Below are 22498 nucleotides of genomic sequence, written 5' to 3'. Positions count from 1 at the left end.
GTCTAACCAGACCCATAACCGAACACGTTTACTCTTTTGTAATGCATTTACCTTTTTTTTCTTCAAAACTCTTGAAATTCTTTGCCTTGGAACTGATTATTAATTTTGGGAGTAATTTTATTTAGAAATCATGGTAAATAATGGAAACACTTTACTTGGACCAGTGAGTCCTTATTTCGTTAGTAATATGTAGTCCGAGTGTTAGATTGTATTGCTGATACTAACTACACGACAACATGTCGACTAAGGATAAAGAAAAAGATAAAGTTAAGCGAAAGCGTGCGATTCGAAGCGAGGACCGTGGAGGATCAGGTGACAACAAGAAATCTAAAACAGATGGAGAGGTGAGAAATGTAGCAAGGTTGGAATGAGTGAAAATGAATGAGACTAACTTGAAATCAAACTCGTGTTACAGTGACGAAAATTGAACACTTTGTGAATGATACAAAGTCGCTCTCATCAGTTGTTGAAACGTTGAGGTCTGTATTCAGCAATGTCTGATACTTACCTGCCTCACCAGAAATTGTTGAAAATAGAACTCCACGTACCATGTAACTGAAGGAGTGAGTTGTATATCCATGGACCTTTTTATTCTCTGTTATATTTAGTTGTTGACATGCTGGCTTCATCTCCATGAAGTGGATGGTCGTGGGTTTCCCCCGGGCTCTGCCCGGTTTCCTCCCACCATAATGCTGACCACCGTCGTATAAGTGAAGTATTCTTGAGTATGACGTAAAACACCAATCAAATAAATAAATAAATAAATATTTATGTGTTGAGGGGGCCTCCGTGGCTCAGTTGGTTAGCGCACTAGCACAGCGTAATGACCCAGGAGTGTCTCACCTGTGAGTTCAAGTCCAGCTCATGCTGGTTACCTCTCCGGTGGTATGTGGGAAGGTCTGCCAGCAACCTGCGGGTGTTCGTAGGTTTCCCCCCGAGCTCTGCCCGGTTTCCACCCACCATAATGCTGGTCTCGGTTGTATAAGTGAAATATTCTTGAGTACGGCGTAAAACACAGATCAAATAACTAAATGGAATTTAATTGTTGAGAGACTGAATTGGATTTAAGTGTAGATAAACTGGATGAAAGCTCATGTGAAATGATATGTATATATTCCTAACAGCTATAATAGGAAAATGAATATCCAGTTGTGGGAGCTGCCCTGATCTAGTGGTTGGCATGCTAACACAGTATAATCAGCCAGGATCAAGCCTCTCACACACGCAGTCCCTGTGAGTCCAGCTCATGCTGGCTTCCTGTCTGGAATTTGGTCTGAATTTTTTTCTTCCCATCAAATACCAATTAATCATCTTCTATCCAGACGTTGTCTTCATCTTGTTGAAGGATACAAAGGTTTCCCTGTTTTATGCCGAGGAAGAAGAAGTGTTGAATCGTGACCCTCAGGAAGATCTAGAGATGCACAAAGCAGCCTGTGATGAAATTAGGCGCTGTATTGCCGACGTCCGAAAGCTGAAATCAGCCCAGGGAAAAGAATCGGTAAGCTGGGAATGCAGAATGCATTTGATTGAATTGCCAAAAACCTGATCAACCTAATTGCAGGTACTCTGATTTAAAGTTTTTAAAACTTCTGGGTATACCATTTAAAAGAAACTGCAAATATGATGTCATATCACTCATACCCCACACCCAGTTGGCTAAAAGGCAAAACAGTGTTAGCCTGATTTTGTTTAGTTTGAACTGTGATGTCTTGGTTATGTTAGAGCAAAAATAAATATTAAGTGGTATGTATGTTGGATACTGTATTGGTGCATATATATCTTTGGTCTAGTGTTGTCTTTTATTTAATTACACACTTGAATATTGGTGAAGACTTATCCGAGTCAGCCTTAGGCCAAGTGACCTAAAGGGATGGTAGACTAGCCACTTGTGGCTATGGTCGGCAATTCTAAATGAGAGTTCAGTCATGGCCTTAGATAGGTTTTTTTTTTTTTACATCCCCTTGCTCTCATGGGGTCTTGGTGACAGTAAGTGGTTCATCCCAACAAGTTCAACAAGTGAGGCGTACAAATCCTAATGTCACTCGAGGAAAGGTAACTTGGCAAAAGGTGACTGCACTCTGGTGTCTTCTGCTCATAAAACTGACAGCTGTCATGAGTTGGAAAATTGGGATGTTTGCCATTAAAAGAAAAGACAAATTAATCTGACTAAATCTGGCGTATGGAATTGTTCTTCAGGCCATAGAGGAGAAGCGGATTCAGGCTACGCTCCAGTTTATCATTCTAAAGAAGATGAATCGCCTTGCACATATCCGCTGTAAGAAAGTCAGAGAAGGAACAAATGAGGTATGGAAGCTGTAGAAGAATTAATAGTGGCAGCAGATCACTACATATACGTGATGATATATTCAGCTGTCAAATTTGTGATGACAAGAACAGTATCCAAAAAAAAAAAATAAATAAATAACTAAGCAAATAAATTTTTATAATGTTCTCTATACATGAACATTTCTGTGGCATTTCGAATCTAAGGTGGATCTGTTTATTTGTTTACTAAAAGCATCTGTTTACTTGTGTAACATTTTGGTATAGATACTAGTCGTCTTCATGTTCTCTATACAAATTTGTTGACTCATTTTCAGGCTAAACAGAAGATTGATCAGCATCATTTACAGCTGGAGAATCTGCTGTATGAGGTGACTCATCTACAAAAAGAAATCACCAAATGTCTGGAGTTCAAGTGAGTCTTCTATTTGGGTCATCAGCAGAAATGTTCACAACAGAATGGCACATTTTTGTAAATTGCTGTAAATAGTAAGAAACATGTTCTCGCTTTTTACTACTGTAATTCTTCAACCTCTTTGCAGCATGTTTATTCAAGCATATTCTGAATTCATTATTCTGTGTTGAGTGATGAAATTATACTTTTTGTGAAGCCCTGATACTGGCCAATACAACCAGTGTAGTTTAGTCATCAAAATCAAATTAAAAACATACATAAAATGCACTGAAAGTCACTCCTTTATATGCCAAAAGGTTGAGGAATTTGGGCAGCCTAAATTTGAAACTTTTGTTTAGCATTTTATTTGTGGATTTCCAGATCTGAATTTTATTCTCTGTGAAGATGAAGGATTCACTATGTAAATAGTCATTCTTGGTGATGCAGATCAAGCCCTGATTTCATCCAGCACACACTAGTTCTACAGGCGAAATTCATGAGCACATTTAACTGCGAGTATCTGGTAACCTGTACTCCCATAAAGTTGACTGTCATCATAGAAGTGAAAACTTCTTGAGTATGGTGTTAAACAACGATCAAATAAATAATATACTGAATGTATCAGATCCAAAGATGAGGAGATAGAGCTGGTGCCCGTGGACAAGTTTTACAGAGAGGCCCCCAAAGAGATCTCTAAACCGGTGAGTTGTTCGGAGTTGTCAGGTGTGTGGCAATCCGTAGCAGTGTCGGACAGGCGTCCGCAGCTGAGGGGATTAGCATGCCAGCATGGCGCAATGACCCAAGGGCCTCTCACCAATGGCATCGCTGCGAGTTCAAGTTCAGCTCATGCTGGCTTCCTCTCTGGCTGTAAGTTGGAAGGCCTGCCATCAACCTGTGGATGGTTGTGGGGTTTCCCCCCAAGACTGGTTTCCTCCCACTGCAATTAAATATTCTTAAGTACGGCATGAAACACCAAACACATCAAATAAATAAATAAATAAAATGTAGCAGTGTCGGCCTTGTCCTGCTTCCTCTTAAAGCTAATGGGATGAAGTGAAATGAACTACAGTATTTACGTTATTTTAAACATTTTTATTTGTTAACATCTAACATAATGATGACAGTATTTTTGATGCTGGATTTGAGCTGTCACTGGTTACACTAGGTGTCCCTTAAATATCAGAAGATATGTCACATGCTTGTTCTACGACTGGTGTATTTTTCCATGCTCTCAGTTTTCCTCCATCAGGAGAAAAAAAGCACCTTGATCAAGAAAAACTTCTTGTTTGGCATTAAGCACTTATCAGATTATGAATTGATTGACACTGTGTGTTAATGGGTAGGATATTTGCTTTAGTTTTGTTTTTCATGTGAGTCGTTGTCTGTTTATAGACAGAGACTGAGAAGAACCTTCACAAGCAGACCTTAGCAAGGCTGGACTGGGAACTGGAACAGAGGAAAAGGTGCTATCTCCTTTATTTTATCAACAAATTATTCAGTTATTTTACTTTTTTTTAAGCTTTCTAAATCAGTGCTTTTAAATATACATGTAACTGAAAAGATGCCTCTATATTTGAAGCAGATAAGAATTACTGTAAATTACACATTAATTCAGAGAACATAATAAATTTGTTGTTGTTGTTGTAGACTGTCGACCCAGCTGCAGGAATCTGAGAATAGCAAGGAGCAGATAGAGAATGAGATCAGAGAGAAGAGAGATCAGCTGGAGAGCCTACAGCCCAAACTCCGGGATATCCTACAGGTAACCACAATGCTGGCACTGATAATTCTTCCTCTAGATCCTGCAAACTTACACGTATTTACAGCTGTATATCACACAAATGTCTGCACAGTCCATTGTACACATAGGTAAGGGTGCTTACTCAAAGCAGTTGTACTGATTTTTTGTAGAAATGAACAATGTACGTGAGTGACTGCTGCCTACATCCAGGTTTAAAAGATTTTTATGTAGTCATTTTTTTTTTTTTTTTGATTGGTGTTTTACGCCGTACTCAAGAATATTTCACTTATACGACGGCGGCCAGCATTATGGTGGGTGGAAACCGGGCACAGCCCGGGGGAAACCCACGACCATCTGCAGGTTGCTGGCAGACCTTCCCACTTACGGCCGGAGAGGAAGCCAGCATGAGCTGGACTTGAACTCACAGCGACCGCATTGGTGAGAGGCTCCTGGGTCATTACGCTGCGCTAGCGCGCTAACCGACTGAGCCACAGAGGCCCCTGTAGTCATTTTGGATCTAATATCAATATGTAGCAGTCCGTCTGAGGCAGGTATTTGTTCTTATCGTTGATGAGCTTGTGAATATTTTAAGTAGGTCCCAATCTATTGTAATTTTTTACTTTTAAATTCAGATTTTTGTAGATGGGGTAGTGATAGTATTTATTTATTTATTTGGTGTTTTACACCATGCTCTAGAATATTTCACTTATATGACGGTGGTCAGCATTATGGTGGGGGGGGGGACCCATGACCATCTGCAGGTTGCTGATAGACCTTCCCACGTATGGGTGGAGAGGAAGCCTGCGAGAGGGTGTTTCTAGACATTTAATAGGAAACAAATCATGACTTCACTATTTGTCTCTTCACAGTCGACCAAACCAGTGCAGGAGTACCTGTGCATGCCATTTGACAAGATCTGCGAGCAGCATGAGATTGCCTCACATCTCCCGTTACCTCTGTATGTTCTCTACATGCAGTCCAGCGCCTACAAAGAGGCCTGCGGTAAGATTACCTGCAAAAGCCTATAATTTACCTGCAAAAAGCCTATCATATAAAGATTAGACTACATGCAAAAAGCCTATCATATAAAGATTAGACAACATGTAAAATGCCTATCATATAAATATTAGACTACATGCAAAATGCCTGTCATATAAAAATTAGACTACATGGAAAAAGCCTATCATATAAAGATTAGACAACATGTAAAATGCCTATCATATAAAGATTAGACTACATGCAAAATGCCTGTCATATAAAAATTAGACTACATGCAAAAGGCTATCATGTAAAGATTAGACAACATGTAAAATGCCTAGCATATAAAGATTAGACTACATGCAAAATGCCTATCATATAAAGATTAGCCTACGTGCAAAATGTCTATAATATAAAGATTAGACAACATGTAAAATGCCTAGCATATAAAGATAAGACTACATACAAAATGCCTATCATATAAAGATTAGCCTACGTGCAAAATGTCTATAATATAAAGATTAGACTACATGCAAAAAGCCTATCATATAAAGATTAGACCACATGCAAAATGTCTATCATATAAAGATTAGACTACATGCAAAAAGCCTATCATGTAAAAATTAGCCATGGAAAATAGGAACATCAGACAAAATAAAATGGCCGATTTTCATCTTTATTTTATTCCACATTTGGATTTTTCTAATGTCATCTTAAAACACAAAATGAAGTTCTTGTCACCTTAATACATTGTGAATGTAATAATTTCTCTGTTGTGTCTGGTCATCACTTTCATTTTCGTTTTTAGACAAGTACCTCACTGTGACTATTGAAGGGGATTACCAAGCTGCCAAGGGAAGTAACTGGGACAACATGGTGTTAGGTGAGTGTTGTCAGATACAGACAGGTGGCAGTTCAGTGTGGTACAACAATAAAATGAATGTGGCTTATATTAGCTATAATTCCTGATGAAGAATGAGACTTTCTTGGGTCTTGCATTAGTACAGAACATTTGTCTTGTGCTTTTCTTTAATACGTTTTTACTAATGTGGCTATTGTTGCCCCCCAAAAGTGCACTGGTTTGATCTAAATGTTCCGGTTGTAAGGAATGTAAATTGACACGAAGTTTTGATGGAGCCTTATGGATTGTCAACTTAGTTTCATGGCCTCCTCAATCTCCACCATCAATAACCATCAACTTGTTTCAACAACATATTCTTGAACATGCCACTTAATAATGCTAGTGACAAATAAGAATTCAAAAAGTATTCTTACAAAATATTCTTTGGAAAACTGAGAATATGTAAAAAAAAATACTGCCGAAATTGTGATATGTACATGTATGATTGAAATGTTGTAATTGACAGATGAGGACAGCGATAGTGAAACTGAAGAGCAGGAGAAAGCCAAGTCGGTGAGTCTACCACACCAGTTTTAACTGTTAAAAAAATTCTGTTCATCTAAAACTTGTAAAATCAGCCTTTTTGCTAATCACTTAGCTCTAAGCCTAAAGCTATTGGCCTATTGTTTGCACTGTGACTTTGTAGAACGTTAATTTTGGTGCTCAGTCACCCAAGAGCTCGTGGGCAGTTGTAGCCTATTCATCGCCTTATGAAACCCCAAAAAGTTGTTTAAAGTCACTCCTATAAAACTGTTGCCATCATTTTGCCGAAGTGATGTTAATCCATAATCATCCATGCACATAAAACTGACCATTCAGTTCTTTACAGGACTTTTATTTGGCCTTTGTAATCACTGATTGATTGGTTGAAATCAAAGGCACTTGGTGACAAAAATATGCTTGTAGTTCATAACGATGGTATATGATGTTTAATTCTTCGATAAAAACCCAGCCAGTGGAGATTAATCAGAATGAAGATACCCAACGATAGCTTTGTGACCACTCTGACAGCCTTCTGATCACAGGTGATATCCTCAGATTCATCAAGATTCACCAGCATTCTCGATAACTTCTTGTACTACCAGCGGCCTTCTGATCACAGGTGATATCCAGAGATTCATGAAGATTCACCAACATTCTCCATAACTTCTTGTACTATCAGTGGCCTTCTGATCACAGGTGATATCCAGAGATTCATGAAGATTCACCGGCATTCTTGATAACTTCTTGTACTATCAGTGGCCTTCTGGTCACAGGTGATATCCTCAGATTCATCAAGACTCACTGGCATTATCCATAACTTCTTGTACTATCAGTGGCCTTCTGGTCACAGGTGATGTCCAGAGATTCATCAAGATTCACCATCATTCTCCGTAACTTCTTGTACTATCAATGGCCTTCTGGTCACAGGTGATATCCTCAGATTCATCAAGACTCACTGGCATTATCCATAACTTCTTGTACTATCATTGGCCTTCTGATCACAGGTGATGTCCTGAGATTCATGAAGATTCACCGGCATTCTTGATAACTTCTTGTACTATCAACAGCCTTCTGATCACAGGTGATATCCAGAGATTCATCAAGATTCACCATCATTCTCCGTAACTTCTTCTACTATCAACAGCCTTCTGATCACAGGTGATGTCTTCAGATTCATCAAGACTCACTGGCAGTATCCATAACTTCTTCTACTATCAGTGGCCTTCTGGTCACAGGTGATGTCCAGAGATTCATGAAGATTCACCATCATTCTCCGTAACTTCTTGTACTACCAACAGCCTTCTGATCACAGGTTATATCTTCAGATTCATCAAGATTCACTGGCATTATCCATAACTTCTTGTACTATCATTGGCCTTCTGGTCACAGGTGATGTCCAGAGATTCATCAAGATTCACCTTCATTCTCCGTAACTTCTTGTACTATCAATGGCCTTCTGGTCACAGGTGATATCCTCAGATTCATCAAGACTCGCTGGCAGTATCCATAACTTCTTGTACTATCATTGGCCTTCTGATCACAGGTGATGTCCATAGATTCATCAAGATTCACCATCATTCTCCGTAACTTCTTGTACTATCAACAGCCTTCTGATCACAGGTGATATCTTCAGATTCATCAAGATTCACTGGCATTATCCATAACTTCTTGTACTATCAGTGGCTTTCTGGTGACAGGTGATGTCCAGAGATTCATGAAGATTCACCATCATTCTCCGTAACTTCTTGTACTATCAACAGCCTTCTGATCACAGGTGATATCCTCAGATTCATCAAGATTCACCATCATTCTCCATAACTTCTTGTACTATCATTGGCCTTCTGGTCACAGGTGATGTCCAGAGATTCATCAAGATTCACCGGCATTCTCCATAACTTCTTCTACTATCAGTGGCCTTCTGGTCACAGGTGATGTCCAGAGATTCATCAAGATTCACCGGCATTCTCCGTAACTTTTTGTACTATCAATGGCCTTCTGATCACAGGTGATATCCTCAGATTCATCAAGACTCACTGGCATTATCCATAACTTCTTGCACTATCAACAGCCATCTGGTCACAGGTGATATCCAGAGATTCATCAAGATTCACTATAGATATGTTTTCATGGGACAGACCTACCACAATGAACAAGGGCCAAATTGTAAGCCCTGAGTAGTCAAATGAAACATTGATTTGTCATTTGTTATTCACAATAATTTGTCATTTGTTGTTATCAGAAGCACATAAATAAAGAGAAGTGTGTGATGCTCTCTTTATATGATTCCCAGCCTAAGTACTCCCACTCCTCATTGATTGGTGTACTCACATGATTCCCCATCTAGGTACTCTCACTCACATTGATTGGTGTACTCATGGTTCCCCATCTAGGTACTCCCACTCCACATTGATTGGTGTACTCATGATTCCCCATCTAGGTACTCCCATTCCTCATTGATTGGTGTACTCACATGATTCCCCATCTAGGTACTCTCACTCACATTGATTGGTGTACACATATGATTACCCATCTAGGTACTCCCACTCCTCATTGATTGGTGTACACATATGATTCCCCATCTAGGTACTCTCACTCACATTGATTGGTGTACACATATGATCCCCATTCTAGGTACTCCCACTCCTCATTGATTGGTGTACACATATGATTCCCCATCTAGGTACTCCCATTCCACATTGATTGGTGTACACATATGATTCCCCATCTAGGTACTCTCACTCACATTGATTGGTGTACACATATGATCCCCCATCTAGGTACTCCCACTCCTCATTGATTGGTGTACTCACATGATTCCCCATCTAGGTACTCTCACTCACATTGATTGGTGTACACATATGATTCCCCATCTAGGTACTCCCACTCCTCATTGATTGGTGTACACATATGATTCCCCATCTAGGTACTCCCATTCCACATTGATTGATGTACACATATGATTCCCCATCTAGGTACTCCCACTCCTCATTGATTGGTGTACACGTATGATTCCCAGTCTAAGTGCTCCCACTTCACCTTGATTGGTGTACACATATGATTCCCCATCTAGGTACTCTCACTCACATTGATTGGTGTACACATATGATCCCCCATCTAGGTACTCCCACTCCTCATTGATTGGTGTACTCACATGATTCCCCATCTAGGTACTCTCACTCACATTGATTGGTGTACACATATGATTCCCCATCTAGGTACTCCCACGCCACATTGATTGGTGTACACGTATGATTCCCCATCTAGGTACTCCCATTCCTCATTGATTTGTGTACACATGTGATTCCCCATCTAAGTACTCCCACTTCACATTGATTGGTGTACACATATGATTCCCCATCTAGGTACTCCCACTCCTCATTGATTGGTGTACACATATGATTCTCCATCTAGGTACTCCCATTCCATATTGATTGGTGTACACATATGATTCCCAGTCTAAGTACTCCCACTCGCATTGATTGGTATACACATATGATTCCCCATCTAGGTACTCCCACTCCACATTGATTGATGTACACATATGATTCCCCATCCAAGTACTCCCACTCCACATTTATTGGTGTACACGTATGATTACCCATCTAGATACTCCCACTCACATTGATTGGTGTACACATATGATTACCCATCTAGGTACTCCCACTTCACATTGATTGGTGTACACATATGATTCCCCATCTAAGCACTCCCACTCCACATTGATTGGTGTACACATATGATTCCCAGTCTAAGTACTCCCACTCCACATTGATTGGTGTACACATATGATTCCCAGTCTAAGTGCTTCCACTTCACATTGATTGGTGTACACATATGATTCCCCATCTAGGTACTCCCACTTCACATTGATTGGTGTACACATGTGATTACCCATTTAGGTACTCCCACTCCTCATTGATTGGTGTACACATATGATTCCCAGTCTAAGTACTCCCACTCACATTGATTGGTGTACACGTATGATTACCCATCTAGATACTCCCACTCACATTGATTGGTGTACACATATGATTACCCATCTAGGTACTCCCACTCACATTGATTGGTGTACACATATGATTCCCCATCTAAGCACTCCCACTCCACATTGATTGGTGTACACATATGATTCCCCATCTAAGTACTCCCACTCCACATTGATTGGTGTACACATATGATTCCCATCTAAGTGCTTCCACTTCACATTGATTGGTGTACACATATGATTCCCCATCTAGGTACTCCCACTTCACATTGATTGGTGTACACATATGATTCCCCATCTAAGCACTCCCACTCCACATTGATTGGTGTACACATATGATTCCCAGTCTAAGTACTCCCACTCCACATTGATTGGTGTACACATATGATTCCCAGTCTAAGTGCTTCCACTTCCACTAGGTACTCCCACTTCACATATGATTATCCATTTAGGTACTCCCACTCCTCATTGATTGGTGTACACATATGATTCCCAGTCTAAGTACTCCCACTCACATTGATTGGTGTACACGTATGATTACCCATCTAGATACTCCCACTCACATCGATTGGTGTACACATATGATTACCCATCTGGGTACTCCCACTTCACATTGATTGGTGTACACATATGATTCCCCATCTAAGCACTCCCACTCCACATTGATTGGTGTACACATATGATTCCCAGTCTAAGTACTCCCACTCCACATTGATTGGTGTACACATATGATTCCCAGTCTAAGTGCTTCCACTTCACATTGATTGGTGTACACATATGATTCCCAGTCTAAGTACTCCTACTCACATTGATTGGTGTACACATGTGATTCCCCGTCTAAGTACTCCCACTCCACATTGATTGGTGTACACATATGATTACCCATCTAAGTACTCCCACTTCACATTGATTGGTGTACACATATGATTCCCCATCTAGGTACTCCCACTTCACATTGATTGGTGTACACATATGATTCCCCATCTAGGTACTCCCACTCCTCATTGATTGGTGTACACATATGATTTTCAGTCTAAGTACTCCCACTCACATTGAATGGTGTACACGTATGATTCCCAGTCTAAGTACTCCCACTCCACATTGATTGGTGTACACATATGATTCCCCATCTAGGTACTCCCATTCCACATTGATTGGTGTACACATATGATTCCCCATCTAGGTACTCCCACTCCTGATTGATTGGTGTACACATGATTCCCAGTCTAAGTACTCTCACTCACATTGATTGGCGTACACATATGATTCCCCATCTAGGTACTCCCACTCCACATTGATTGGTGTACACATATGATCCCCCATCTAGGTACTCCCACTCGACATTGATTGGTGTAAATGATTCCCAGTCTAAGTACTCTCACTCACATTGAATGGTGTACACATATAATTCCCCATCTAGGTACTCCTCCCTCCTTATTGATTGGTGTACACATATGATTACCCATCTAAGTACTCCCACTCCACATTGATTGGTGTACACATATGATTCCCAGTCTAAGTACTCTCACTCACATTGATTGGTGTACACATATGATTCCCAGTCTAAGTACTCCCACTCACATTGATTGGTGTACACATATGATTCCCCATCTAGGTACTCCCACTCCCCATTGATTGGTGTACACGTATGATTCCCAGTCTAAGTACTCCCACTCACATTGATTGGTGTACACATATGATTCCCCATCTAGGTACTCCCACTCCCCATTGATTGGTGTACACATATGATTCCCAGTCTAAGTACTCCCACTCCACATTGATTGGTGTACACATATGATCCCCAGTCTAAGTACTCCCACTCCACATTGATTGGTGTACACATATGATTCCCAGTCTAAGTACTCTCACTCACTTTTACTGAGAGACAAAACTGACTTCTTGCAACCATACTTCCCAGAATTCCTCAGTATGGTCTTTGGTATTTTAGTAGCATTGATCCAGTGAGCTATCAGACTCGATGGAGTACAGACATGCAAACTATCAAATAACATAGTGGCAATCATCTCTCTCTGTGTGTGTGTTTACTTTGGTTTGTTATCAATGATTTATCACATATTAACCTTGTGTAAGCTAAATTCTGTTCTTCCTTGCCTGTTTTTAGAAGCGGAGGCGCAAGACCCATGATGAGAGACACAGTACTGCCAAAGACAGAATTTTCAGGAAGCATCCTTTGTTCATCACTCTGGAAATACGTTGTAAAGGTCGGGTGCATTTTTCTTGACACCTGTTTTAGTTTGCATTGTAAATGTTTTGCACTCAAGCTAATGCAAAAAAGTCCACAAATCAAATAAAAATTTAACAGTAAATGCACAATTATATGTTTTGTCTGATCTTGATATTTTCATGATTTTCCTGTTTTTATTTCGAAGTTTTCTGATCATACAAATATGTCTTTATTTTCAAAAGTGCTGGGACAGTCCACATTTCCCAGAAAATAATATTCCCTTTCAACCCAGACATAAGATATGCTCCATCTGTAAAACAACCATTTAAACTGGTGTGGCCTTAATCAACAGGAAGTCAGAAGTAATAAAACAGAACATGATCAAGTTATTCAAGGCTCTACCAGTTGGCATACTATTACACTGTGCTTAAAGGAGATGTGGAAGGCAGGGTAACTAGCTATTTTGGCTGTGTAAAAACTACCCTATTCTCATTTTTGGGACGCCTGGCCTGCTCTTGTTTGCCAATGTGCATGTAGCTGTAGCAAGAATATTTAGTTTCATTTTCATAATGAACAGCATACTTGCATCTTTACTTTCCCAAAAAGCTGAGAAAGAAACGCAATATTCTGCTTTCAGCAGTACTAATAACTGTCTCGAAAAACAGAAGAATTAGGGTAGACGAAATGTGGAAATGCAGAGCAAAAACCAAGCATGTTGTTAATTGCAAGAATGAGCCAGACAGTTGTAGTTTCTGTGATGTAGGAAGTAAATTATAGTACAAATGTCACATTTGAGTTTACTCCTGTGATCTGTCTCATTTTGTAATTTATGATATAACTGTTTTTTCCCAGATGGCAGCTCTCTCCAGTTGAGTTTTACATACATCGTCATGCTAAACATCGTCACAGTAGGTGTCAAAGTTCAGGCTGCTGGAGACACCAATTTGAACTCTATTTCTGGAGGGTGAGTCTTAGTATTCAAAACTGGCATTTTAGAGGAATTCCTTTTTTTTATTTCAAACAATTTTCAGAAAAATGCTCAGGATTTGGCATGGAAGTGTTAAAATTGACAAAATTATGAGGCATGTGAGGTAGATTTCACTTGGTGTCTGTCTCATCATGTGGTAACTATGGTTACACCATCCTCCAAAACAGCTGCAGTTATGACTTATATGGTACAGGGGACTTCCGTGGCTCAGTTGGTTAGCGGGCTAGCGCAGCGTAATGACCCGGAAGCCCCTCACGAATGCGGTCGCTGTGAGTTGAACTCCAGCTCAAGCCGGCTTCCTCTCCAGCCAGAAGTGGGAAGGTCTGTCAGCAACCTGTGGATGGTCGTGGGTTTCCCTCTGCCCGGCTGGCCGCCGTCGTATAAGTGAAATATTCTTGAGTATGGCGTAAAACATCAATCAAATAAATCAATAAATCTTTATGTACAAGTAAGTCGGCAAATATGAATGTGTGACATGTTATAATTAGATAATTAGACTCACGTATGGAAAATTGAAGGGCATTTAAGTCCTAAAAGGTTTTAAATAAAACACATAAACATTGTTCAATAATTTATGTTTTATCTGTTTTTCTCTCCAGTGATCTGCTGTCACCGGATTCCATTTTAGATGATCTTTATCCTGGTGACCATGGTAACAACACGCCCAATCCGGCCAATCACTATGACTTACGACGAGTTGGGTATGTCCTATTCTTATGAAACCATGAAAACACTTCTGCATTTATTAAAGATCGTTTACCTGACCATTTTGTGCTGAGATGTCAATCTGTATGTTTGGCTGTTTCTTCAGAAAATGTAAGTACTTAAAGACTAAAAGTTCACAGTATGGTAATTGATCTTACATTTTCGCCCATGTCAGATTTTTCACATCTTGTCTGAGTTGGAGAGATCTAGTGACTGTAGAAATGTGGTTTTAAGGTTTGTTTGAAAGGTATGATGATATCCTACTGGAAAAACTTTCAGCACCAATAATAGTATTTTATTTGCTTCTAAAATTGCACTGCTTTGGGCGAAGTTTAGGTCATTTACTCTGCATACATGAATTCTTTCATCAAATCCAAAGTCAGCCAGAATATTTGTGTTTCTCTACAGATCCACAGATTTCAGTGAGCATATCTGCCACACTGGTAAGCCGTACCGCTGGGCGCAGTGGCTTGGAGGCCTCCAGTTCCTGGCGGACACCGAACAGGTCAAGGCCAGAAGCACAGTCAGCGCGAGTTATATGCAGGAGACTATCCGTCTGTTACGACAACGGCTCAAAGCACGCCTTGCTCTGCTCAAACAGCTCATCTCATTGGGTAAGGCAATCTGGCTAGTGGATGTACTCAGAATATTTAAGAGAAAAAAAAAATGAAGCACACATCAAAAAAAAAAAAAAGGAGTCTAAAATGTTCCAAGAAAACAACTAGATATATTTTTTTTATGACTTTTTAAAAGTATTTGGATTACATTGTGGTCTGTTTGCCCTTAGGACATATTTCTGTTTTAAATAGTACATGTAACATTTGTCATCAGTCCGAATCCATAGCACTACAGAGAGGTACATCAATTTAAAATTTAGAAATCATGGAATCCCAGCATGTATCATGCCATGTGCCATCACTGTATGCCATCGTGGACTCAACAGGCCAATGCAGAATCCATTATTTTCAATGCGTTAATATTAAAAAATAATATTATATGTTTTTTTTTGTCACAAGTAATATCATAGAGAAACGTAGTGCTGCAACTGTTTATGGGATAGGACTGCATCTTTACTTTTGATTGGTGGACCATTTTCCCATTTACTTTTGATTGGTTACCCATTTTCCCATTTACTTTTGATTGGTTAACCATTCTCCCATTTACTTTTGATTGGTTGACCATTTTCCCATTTACATTTGATTGGTTAACCATTCTCCCATTTACTTTTGATTGGTTGACCATTTTCCCATTTACATTTGATTGGTTAACCATTCTCCTATTTACTTTTGATTGGTTGACCATTTTCCCATTTACATTTGATTGGTTAACCATTCTCCCATTTACTTTTGATTGGTTGACCATTTTCCCAGTTTCACTATCACATTATTGACCCTTGTATGGTTGTGTTGACTGAAATCAAGTTATTCTGCCTATGCTGTGCTCAAATGTCAAAGCCCTAGGCTACAAAAACAGGATTCTGTTGAACCCTAGATACATTCTGTACTTTTGCTTTAACATTATTATGCTTGCTATAAATGGGATCCTGTCAAATGCCCGGCAGTAGGACCTTGACGCCATTTCATTGAAGTCAAATGTTCGTTTCCCTGCTCGTCAATATGACATCACAGTAAAGGAAGAATTACGTTACAGTAGAAACTAATACACTTCATTATTGCAACAATCATTTTTTCACGTAACACTAGATTGAGGTCCTACTTTACACTATCTCCATCTTAAGGCCAATTTCCACTGCCGGGCTCGCTGCAAAATCCTCGCAGCACGTTGCAACGTCACGCCACATGGGCAGTTTCCCTTTGCGCCGTACATCCGATGTCTGCCGAACATCGCGGATGACGAACGAGCCAGTTGTTGATACAAAGTGGCTGCCACCGCCAAACATAGCAACCGCGACCCTGCTGAAGACGACTCAGAAGAAGAATTGCTTGTTTCACTTATTGTGGCCATGCGACAGCGGAAACGGATCTCTAACAGTCACATTTTTTTCTTTTCTTTTTTTTTAGTTATTATTCTTTCTTCTCTTACTTCTTTATTTATTTATTTGATTGGTGTTTTACACCGTACTCAAGAACTTTTCACTTATATGACGGCAGCCAGCATTATGGTGGGAGAAAATGGGGCAGAGCCCGGTTGAAACCCACGACCATCCACAGGTTGCTGGCAGGCCTTCCCATGTACAGTCGGAGAGGAAGCCAGCATGAGCTGGACTTGAACTCACAGCGACCGCATTCGTGAGAGGCTTCTGGGTCATGACGCTGAGCTAGCGATTTCTGGTAAATGAACTATATCAAAGTTTTTATGTCTATGTGACATGTATGTTTTAATGTGACAATATAATTTACCTAGATTATGGTCGTTGTAGTTTTTGTAATGGGGCTAGTCTGAGGTGGCTATATCATATCTCTCATTATGGGGAGAGGTGTGAAATAATCAGCCAGGGCTACCTTGTGTGAAAGTCTGATGTGGCTAGACCCATATTTTCAAGTTTGGGGTAGAAAAATGTGAAGTGACCGAATTTAATTGAATTTAATTAATTTCAATTTAATTGTCACCAATCAGCATGGATGACGTTGACCTACATTAGTGTGGTTCCTGTATGATGTTTCTTACATAAAACCATGCGCATGTACGTTTCTACTCTCTCCCTCATGTCTCCTCTCTCATTACGTTTTTATTTATGAATCATGAAATTCACAGTCATAGTGGTTGCACTGTGGCTTGTCACAAGAATCGTTCACTGGTTGTACTTATCAAATTATCAGGAGGTTAACTCCGTCTGTAATTGGGTAACATACACACACACCATGATTAAAATTGTATAGGTATGAATGCAACCAACAGGCCAAAAACCGGTTCTGAATCTGGACAAATTTTCCAGCCTAGTGTCAACATAGCAGATTTCCAGGATCACCTGCATAGAGGAGTTGAGTGAGGAAATACGGCCTATTTGGGCCGCAGGTGTACGTTCTGATCTTGGGCTACATTTTTTTTCCTAGGTTAACTAACTCCTAGGTTTACAGTAGCTGCTCGGCCATTTACTGCCAGGCATTGTCATGAATATTTAGATCTTTGTAATCATTAGTGGTTTTGTTAAAGAAACCTGGTCATTCAGAAACAAGGTTGATGAGTTTTTCAGGGAAAAGATCGTCTTCAGTCCGAGATGGAAAAGTTATTGAGCTGCTCCGCAGAAAATGATGTGCACTGGAGCCACGCCGAGCATAGTGGAAATGGTTGCCCGGCGTGCACTGGAAATTGGCATCAACAGAGTTAAAAAATATACCATCTTCCCAATGAAAAGAGGATATATTCACAATTTTTGAAAATGTATTAGAAATTGGCATGCTTGATTTTTAATGAGGAGACTGCCTTGCATGACCAAAGGAAGTAGATGTGCCAGTGAACAAAACCGAGAACAGTACTGAATATCTGTGGCCTTGGATTGAGCACCCACATGTAACCACCAGAGGTTTTATTTTTGATCTCTTGTGTTTCTCCAGAGAGGTACAGCGTTCCTGTGTCCAGTGAACATCAGAATCTATTCCCAACCAAAATCCTGTCTCAACTCACTTCCTGGAGACGGTCTACATATGCAGACTTCATTGTAAGTTCACATATCAAGATTGCATTGTAAATTCACGCATGAAGACTTCAGTGTAATTCACCTATCATGACTTCATTGTAATTCACATATCAAGACTTCATTGTATGATCACGTGTCAAGATTTCACTATTAGTTGATGTATCTAGAGTTCATTGTAAAATGGCATATCAAGACTTCATTGTGTGATCACGTGTCAAGACTTTATTGTAAGATCACATATCAGGACTTCATTGTAAGATAACATATCAAGACTTCATTGCCAATTGACATATCAAGACTTCATTGAAAGTTCACATGTCAAGACTTCATTTTAAGTTCACGTATCAAAACTTAATTGTAAGTTCTTCAAGATTCAAGAATCAAGATTTCATTGTTAGTTCTTGTATCAAGACTTCATTCATAAAGATGTAATTGTCAGTTCATGTATACAGATTCTTCACTGAGTTCACAAATCAAGCTTTCATCCTGTGTAGTCCTCATACATGTCATGACCAAAGCTAGCCAGCTTAGTATTGTAGGATGCTGTGGTGCATTGGCATTATGTATCATGACCAAAGCTAGCCAGGTTAGTAGTGTAGGATGCTGTGGGGCATTGGCATTATGTATCATGTTCACATCATGGCTTATAATTATAATTTCACATTTCATTATTCTGTGTGTAACTTCCTCACCTGGCGTTTAGCATGAAGGGGATAGTGCAATTACTGGTTGACCCGTGGCCGGGGTGGCTTACTTGCCTTCGGTAAGGCGCCTCAGTTTAAACAGTTTGTTTAAAGCCTTATTACCTCCTGATATTGATACATTGTTTTACCCCTTCCAGAGCCTCCCCTACACACAGACGGCAATAGACAGTGGTCTTGCGGAGGAGGCAGACATCTTCTTCACAGCTGTGGTGGACAGAGGCTCAGGTTTTTATGTAGTTGGATTATGTTTGCCCATGATGTACAAGTAATTGTAAAACAAAGGAAGCTATAAAATGTATGTTGGTAACAGAATGATTTTGAAAGAAAAACTGTTCTAATACAACATAGGTAATCTTGTTGTATAAATGTAAAGTTTGAAATTATTCAGTACGCCCTCACCCTCAATGCGCACAATATGCACTGATGCACTTAAAGAGCTAATCTGACCTTTTAAAACAAGGTGTAGGGCCAAAAAGATAAACCTGTTATGTTAGCAACACCCTTGAGAGTTGGTAGGATCCATAAAGACAAGGTCAGAATTCAAATATTCAATTGCATTTTATAATTCTATACAAGAGTACTCGAATGCCGAGAAGTGAAGGTATTTTGGATATAATTTTCAGTGCTGCATCTGATCACCCTTTTTCTTGTTTCATTTCTTTGAATGGTGTGCTCTGTTTGTTTTATACATGTATCAAGAAGTTTGGAAATAAATAATACATGTAGATAGGCCTTTTAATGTTTCCAACCAACTGTCATACCACAGGCCTACTATTATGAGACACCTGTGCCTGTTTGTGTTTTCAGCCAAGCTGACCTCTCAGATAGTGTTGAAGCCGGACTATCCCAGCTCAGCCCCATTCTTCCTGGTTCATGTCCACTGGAAGACTGAGAGAACTGGCCTGACCGACTTCCACATCAGGGTACATTTTCTTGCTTTTCCTGATCTCATTTGTCACTTTAATGCTGTGTCATTTTTAAGGCTCTTCAAAACGTAATGATCTCCTTGTAGAAGTAAAAAGTTTTTGAATATGGTTTTAAAACAAAAATAAGAAAAATAATCATTGGGAATTGAATTCATATTCCAAGGCCGGTGTATTATCCCATTTTCCTTCCTGATTGCACTAAATCTAGATATCCCTACCTTAAATTGATTTGTGACTTTAATACTAGATCTAAAGTAAAACATTTTCCCCTTGTTTTCTGACTCACTGCCCTAAAAACCTCACTGAATCATTGTCCCGTCCCCTTAACTGATTGTGACTTTAATGCTAGATTTGTAGTAAAATGAAAATTTCCATCCTCACTGCACTGAATCTCGCTATGAAATCTGTGCGCATGACAGGTCTCTGTCCTCTACATGTACTCGACTGCTGTTCTCCTCGTCCTGACATGTGACAATCTGACAGTAACACATTCTGACCCCATTCCAGGAAGTGGAAACGGAAGTCAATGTACACTGGGATGAGCTCATCCAGGGGAAGTCACATGACCAGCTCTTGTCCAATCAGCTGCAGCGATTGCTCGTCTGTTTTGATGTTTACCTGGAGACTGAAGCCCAGAATATGTCCTTTGAAGGTCCAGCGGAGATTCCCAAGGAGAAGATTTTCCCCAGGATGGGAAAGTAAGGCTTACAGCAGGGTCTGGAGTAGGGCATAAAACCCAAAGCAGCTAAATAAATCAAGCTACACTTCTCTTTCTTCAAGGTTCTCGGCACAGTGTATGATAAAAATAAAAAAAAATAACAATCACACAGGGTAAATAGCTTGGTTAAACCAAATAACTGTAGTCTACATGCCAAAGCCAGTAAAATTCCATGTTGGAATGTGTTGGAAGGTTATCATTCATTTGAGCTTTGCTAGTGTTATGTAGAACAGGAATTACAGGTGATTGAAAATTTCAGTAGTTAAATGGGAGATATATACATGTGGAAAGTTCCATAACTTGTAGTTTGTCACATAGTGCAGTTGTCATCAGTAAAAGAAAGAGTATATATGTCAGCTCAAATCTGCTGGCACTGCCCACACTGACTAGGTCAACTGTAGAGTTGTTCTAGTAGCAGAAAATGGGCCCAAGATCAGTGAGGCAGCAAGTTCAAATCCAGCTCTTGCTGCTTTGGTTTTAAGTCAGGAGATACAGGTACATGTACCTGGCAAAGAATGGTGGTTTTCTCCTGCTTCTCTTTCCAAGTGAAATATTATTGAGTGTGATGTTGAATACAAAGCAAATTAAGAAATAGGTTAAATAAAATGATGTCTGCAGGTAGTATCTTTAATGGAGATATCATTACATTGCTCTGGTCTTGATGTCAGACAATTTTCATGGCCCGTTAACTCCTTTATAACAAGCATCCTGCATTTATTTTTTCAATTCCAGAGGCCCTCAGAGAAGCAAGCCTTACAGGTACAACCCCCAGCTGAGCTTTTTCCTTCATAGATAGGTGACTCACGTACAGGTGGAAAACAAGATAAACAAAACTGTGAAAATCAACCTTTATCATCACTGTTTGGAGTGCTATCATGTTTCATACGAAGAACTGAAAGACACGCCGTGAAAATCAGCCTTTAGTATCGGTTTGGATAAAGTGTTGTATATCCACAGATCTCCAGTCTGAAAGGCTTAGACTGTATCACAAACTGTTACAACTCAGTCTTTATTAACACAGTTTGGATGGAGAATAAAAACACAAAATGTTGAAATGTAGTATATTTACAAATCTCCAGTCTGAAAGTCTCTGGCTGTTTCACTCATCATTTCATGTGAATCCGGATCACATCACGACATCATTTGACAAACACCTTGGAATGTCCATAATCATGTATCAGCCATGATGAGACAATAAATGTGTTCAATATTTTGAGAAAACTTGACACAGTGCAGTTGTCTTTTAAGTCATTGTCCCTTATTAGCTCGGCTGTACGAAGTACAAGTGTAGTTTATGTAACAGGGAAAGTGAGTGAGTGCAAGAGTGCTTAGGGTTTAAAGTCGTACTTAACAATTTTTCGGTCATATGACGATGAAGGAGTCCTTAGAGTGCATGTACATGTAATGTGCCTCCATTTTGCAGGATGGATTCCCACCGCCTATTTATCTAGTACTGTGTCATCAAGATGACTTACCAAAATAAGTAAGCCGTCCAATAGCCATTATACTGATACGGGCCATTATACTGATACCGGTCAACCAGTCGTTGCACTATCCCTTAATGCTAAATGCCAAGCGAGGGAACTACAATTTCCTCTTTTAAGGTCTTAGGTGTGACCCGACCGAGGATTGACCCTGGATCTACCGCCCGCAAAGTGGACGCTCTACCAACTGAGCCATCGAGGCCGGTTAAACAGGGAAAGCAATGGTAAACAAATTGCTAGGGGTGGGATCTTAAAATGTACTGCAGGTATTGAGATCAGGGTTTGAACAAATGTAGAGCACAATAACATGAGGTGGGTATTCCATCGTTGATTCAGTGTGTACATATTAAATACCGTAAATTACCAACTTCCTGACTTAGTGAGTGAGTGCTTGGGGTTTAACGTCATACTCAACAATTTTCCAG

The 22498-nt window shown here is 39.8% G+C and overlaps 1 protein-coding gene across 1 annotated transcript; it reads left to right on the top strand.

The window, feature by feature from the left end:
* Positions 1-226: 226 nt before the first annotated feature.
* Positions 227-21956, top strand: LOC135476528 (THO complex subunit 5 homolog). Its single transcript, XM_064756574.1, has 19 exons — positions 227-344; positions 1346-1498; positions 2197-2304; positions 2601-2698; positions 3303-3378; positions 4070-4140; positions 4325-4439; positions 5288-5420; positions 6205-6279; positions 6764-6810; positions 12888-12987; positions 13803-13914; positions 14538-14639; positions 15052-15257; positions 18159-18262; positions 19083-19170; positions 19753-19868; positions 20379-20569; positions 21322-21956. The coding sequence occupies exons 1-19, from the start codon at positions 237-239 to the stop codon at positions 21383-21385; spliced, it is 2067 nt and encodes a 688-aa protein (XP_064612644.1). The 5' UTR covers positions 227-236; the 3' UTR covers positions 21386-21956.
* The last annotated feature ends 542 nt before the right edge of the window (positions 21957-22498 follow it).

This window comes from Liolophura sinensis, chromosome 10 (genome assembly GCF_032854445.1).
Source record: "Liolophura sinensis isolate JHLJ2023 chromosome 10, CUHK_Ljap_v2, whole genome shotgun sequence".
Taxonomy (NCBI): domain Eukaryota; kingdom Metazoa; phylum Mollusca; class Polyplacophora; order Chitonida; family Chitonidae; genus Liolophura; species Liolophura sinensis.
The sequence above is the reverse complement of the archived record's forward strand: the minus strand, read 5'-3'. Positions and strand labels throughout refer to the sequence as shown.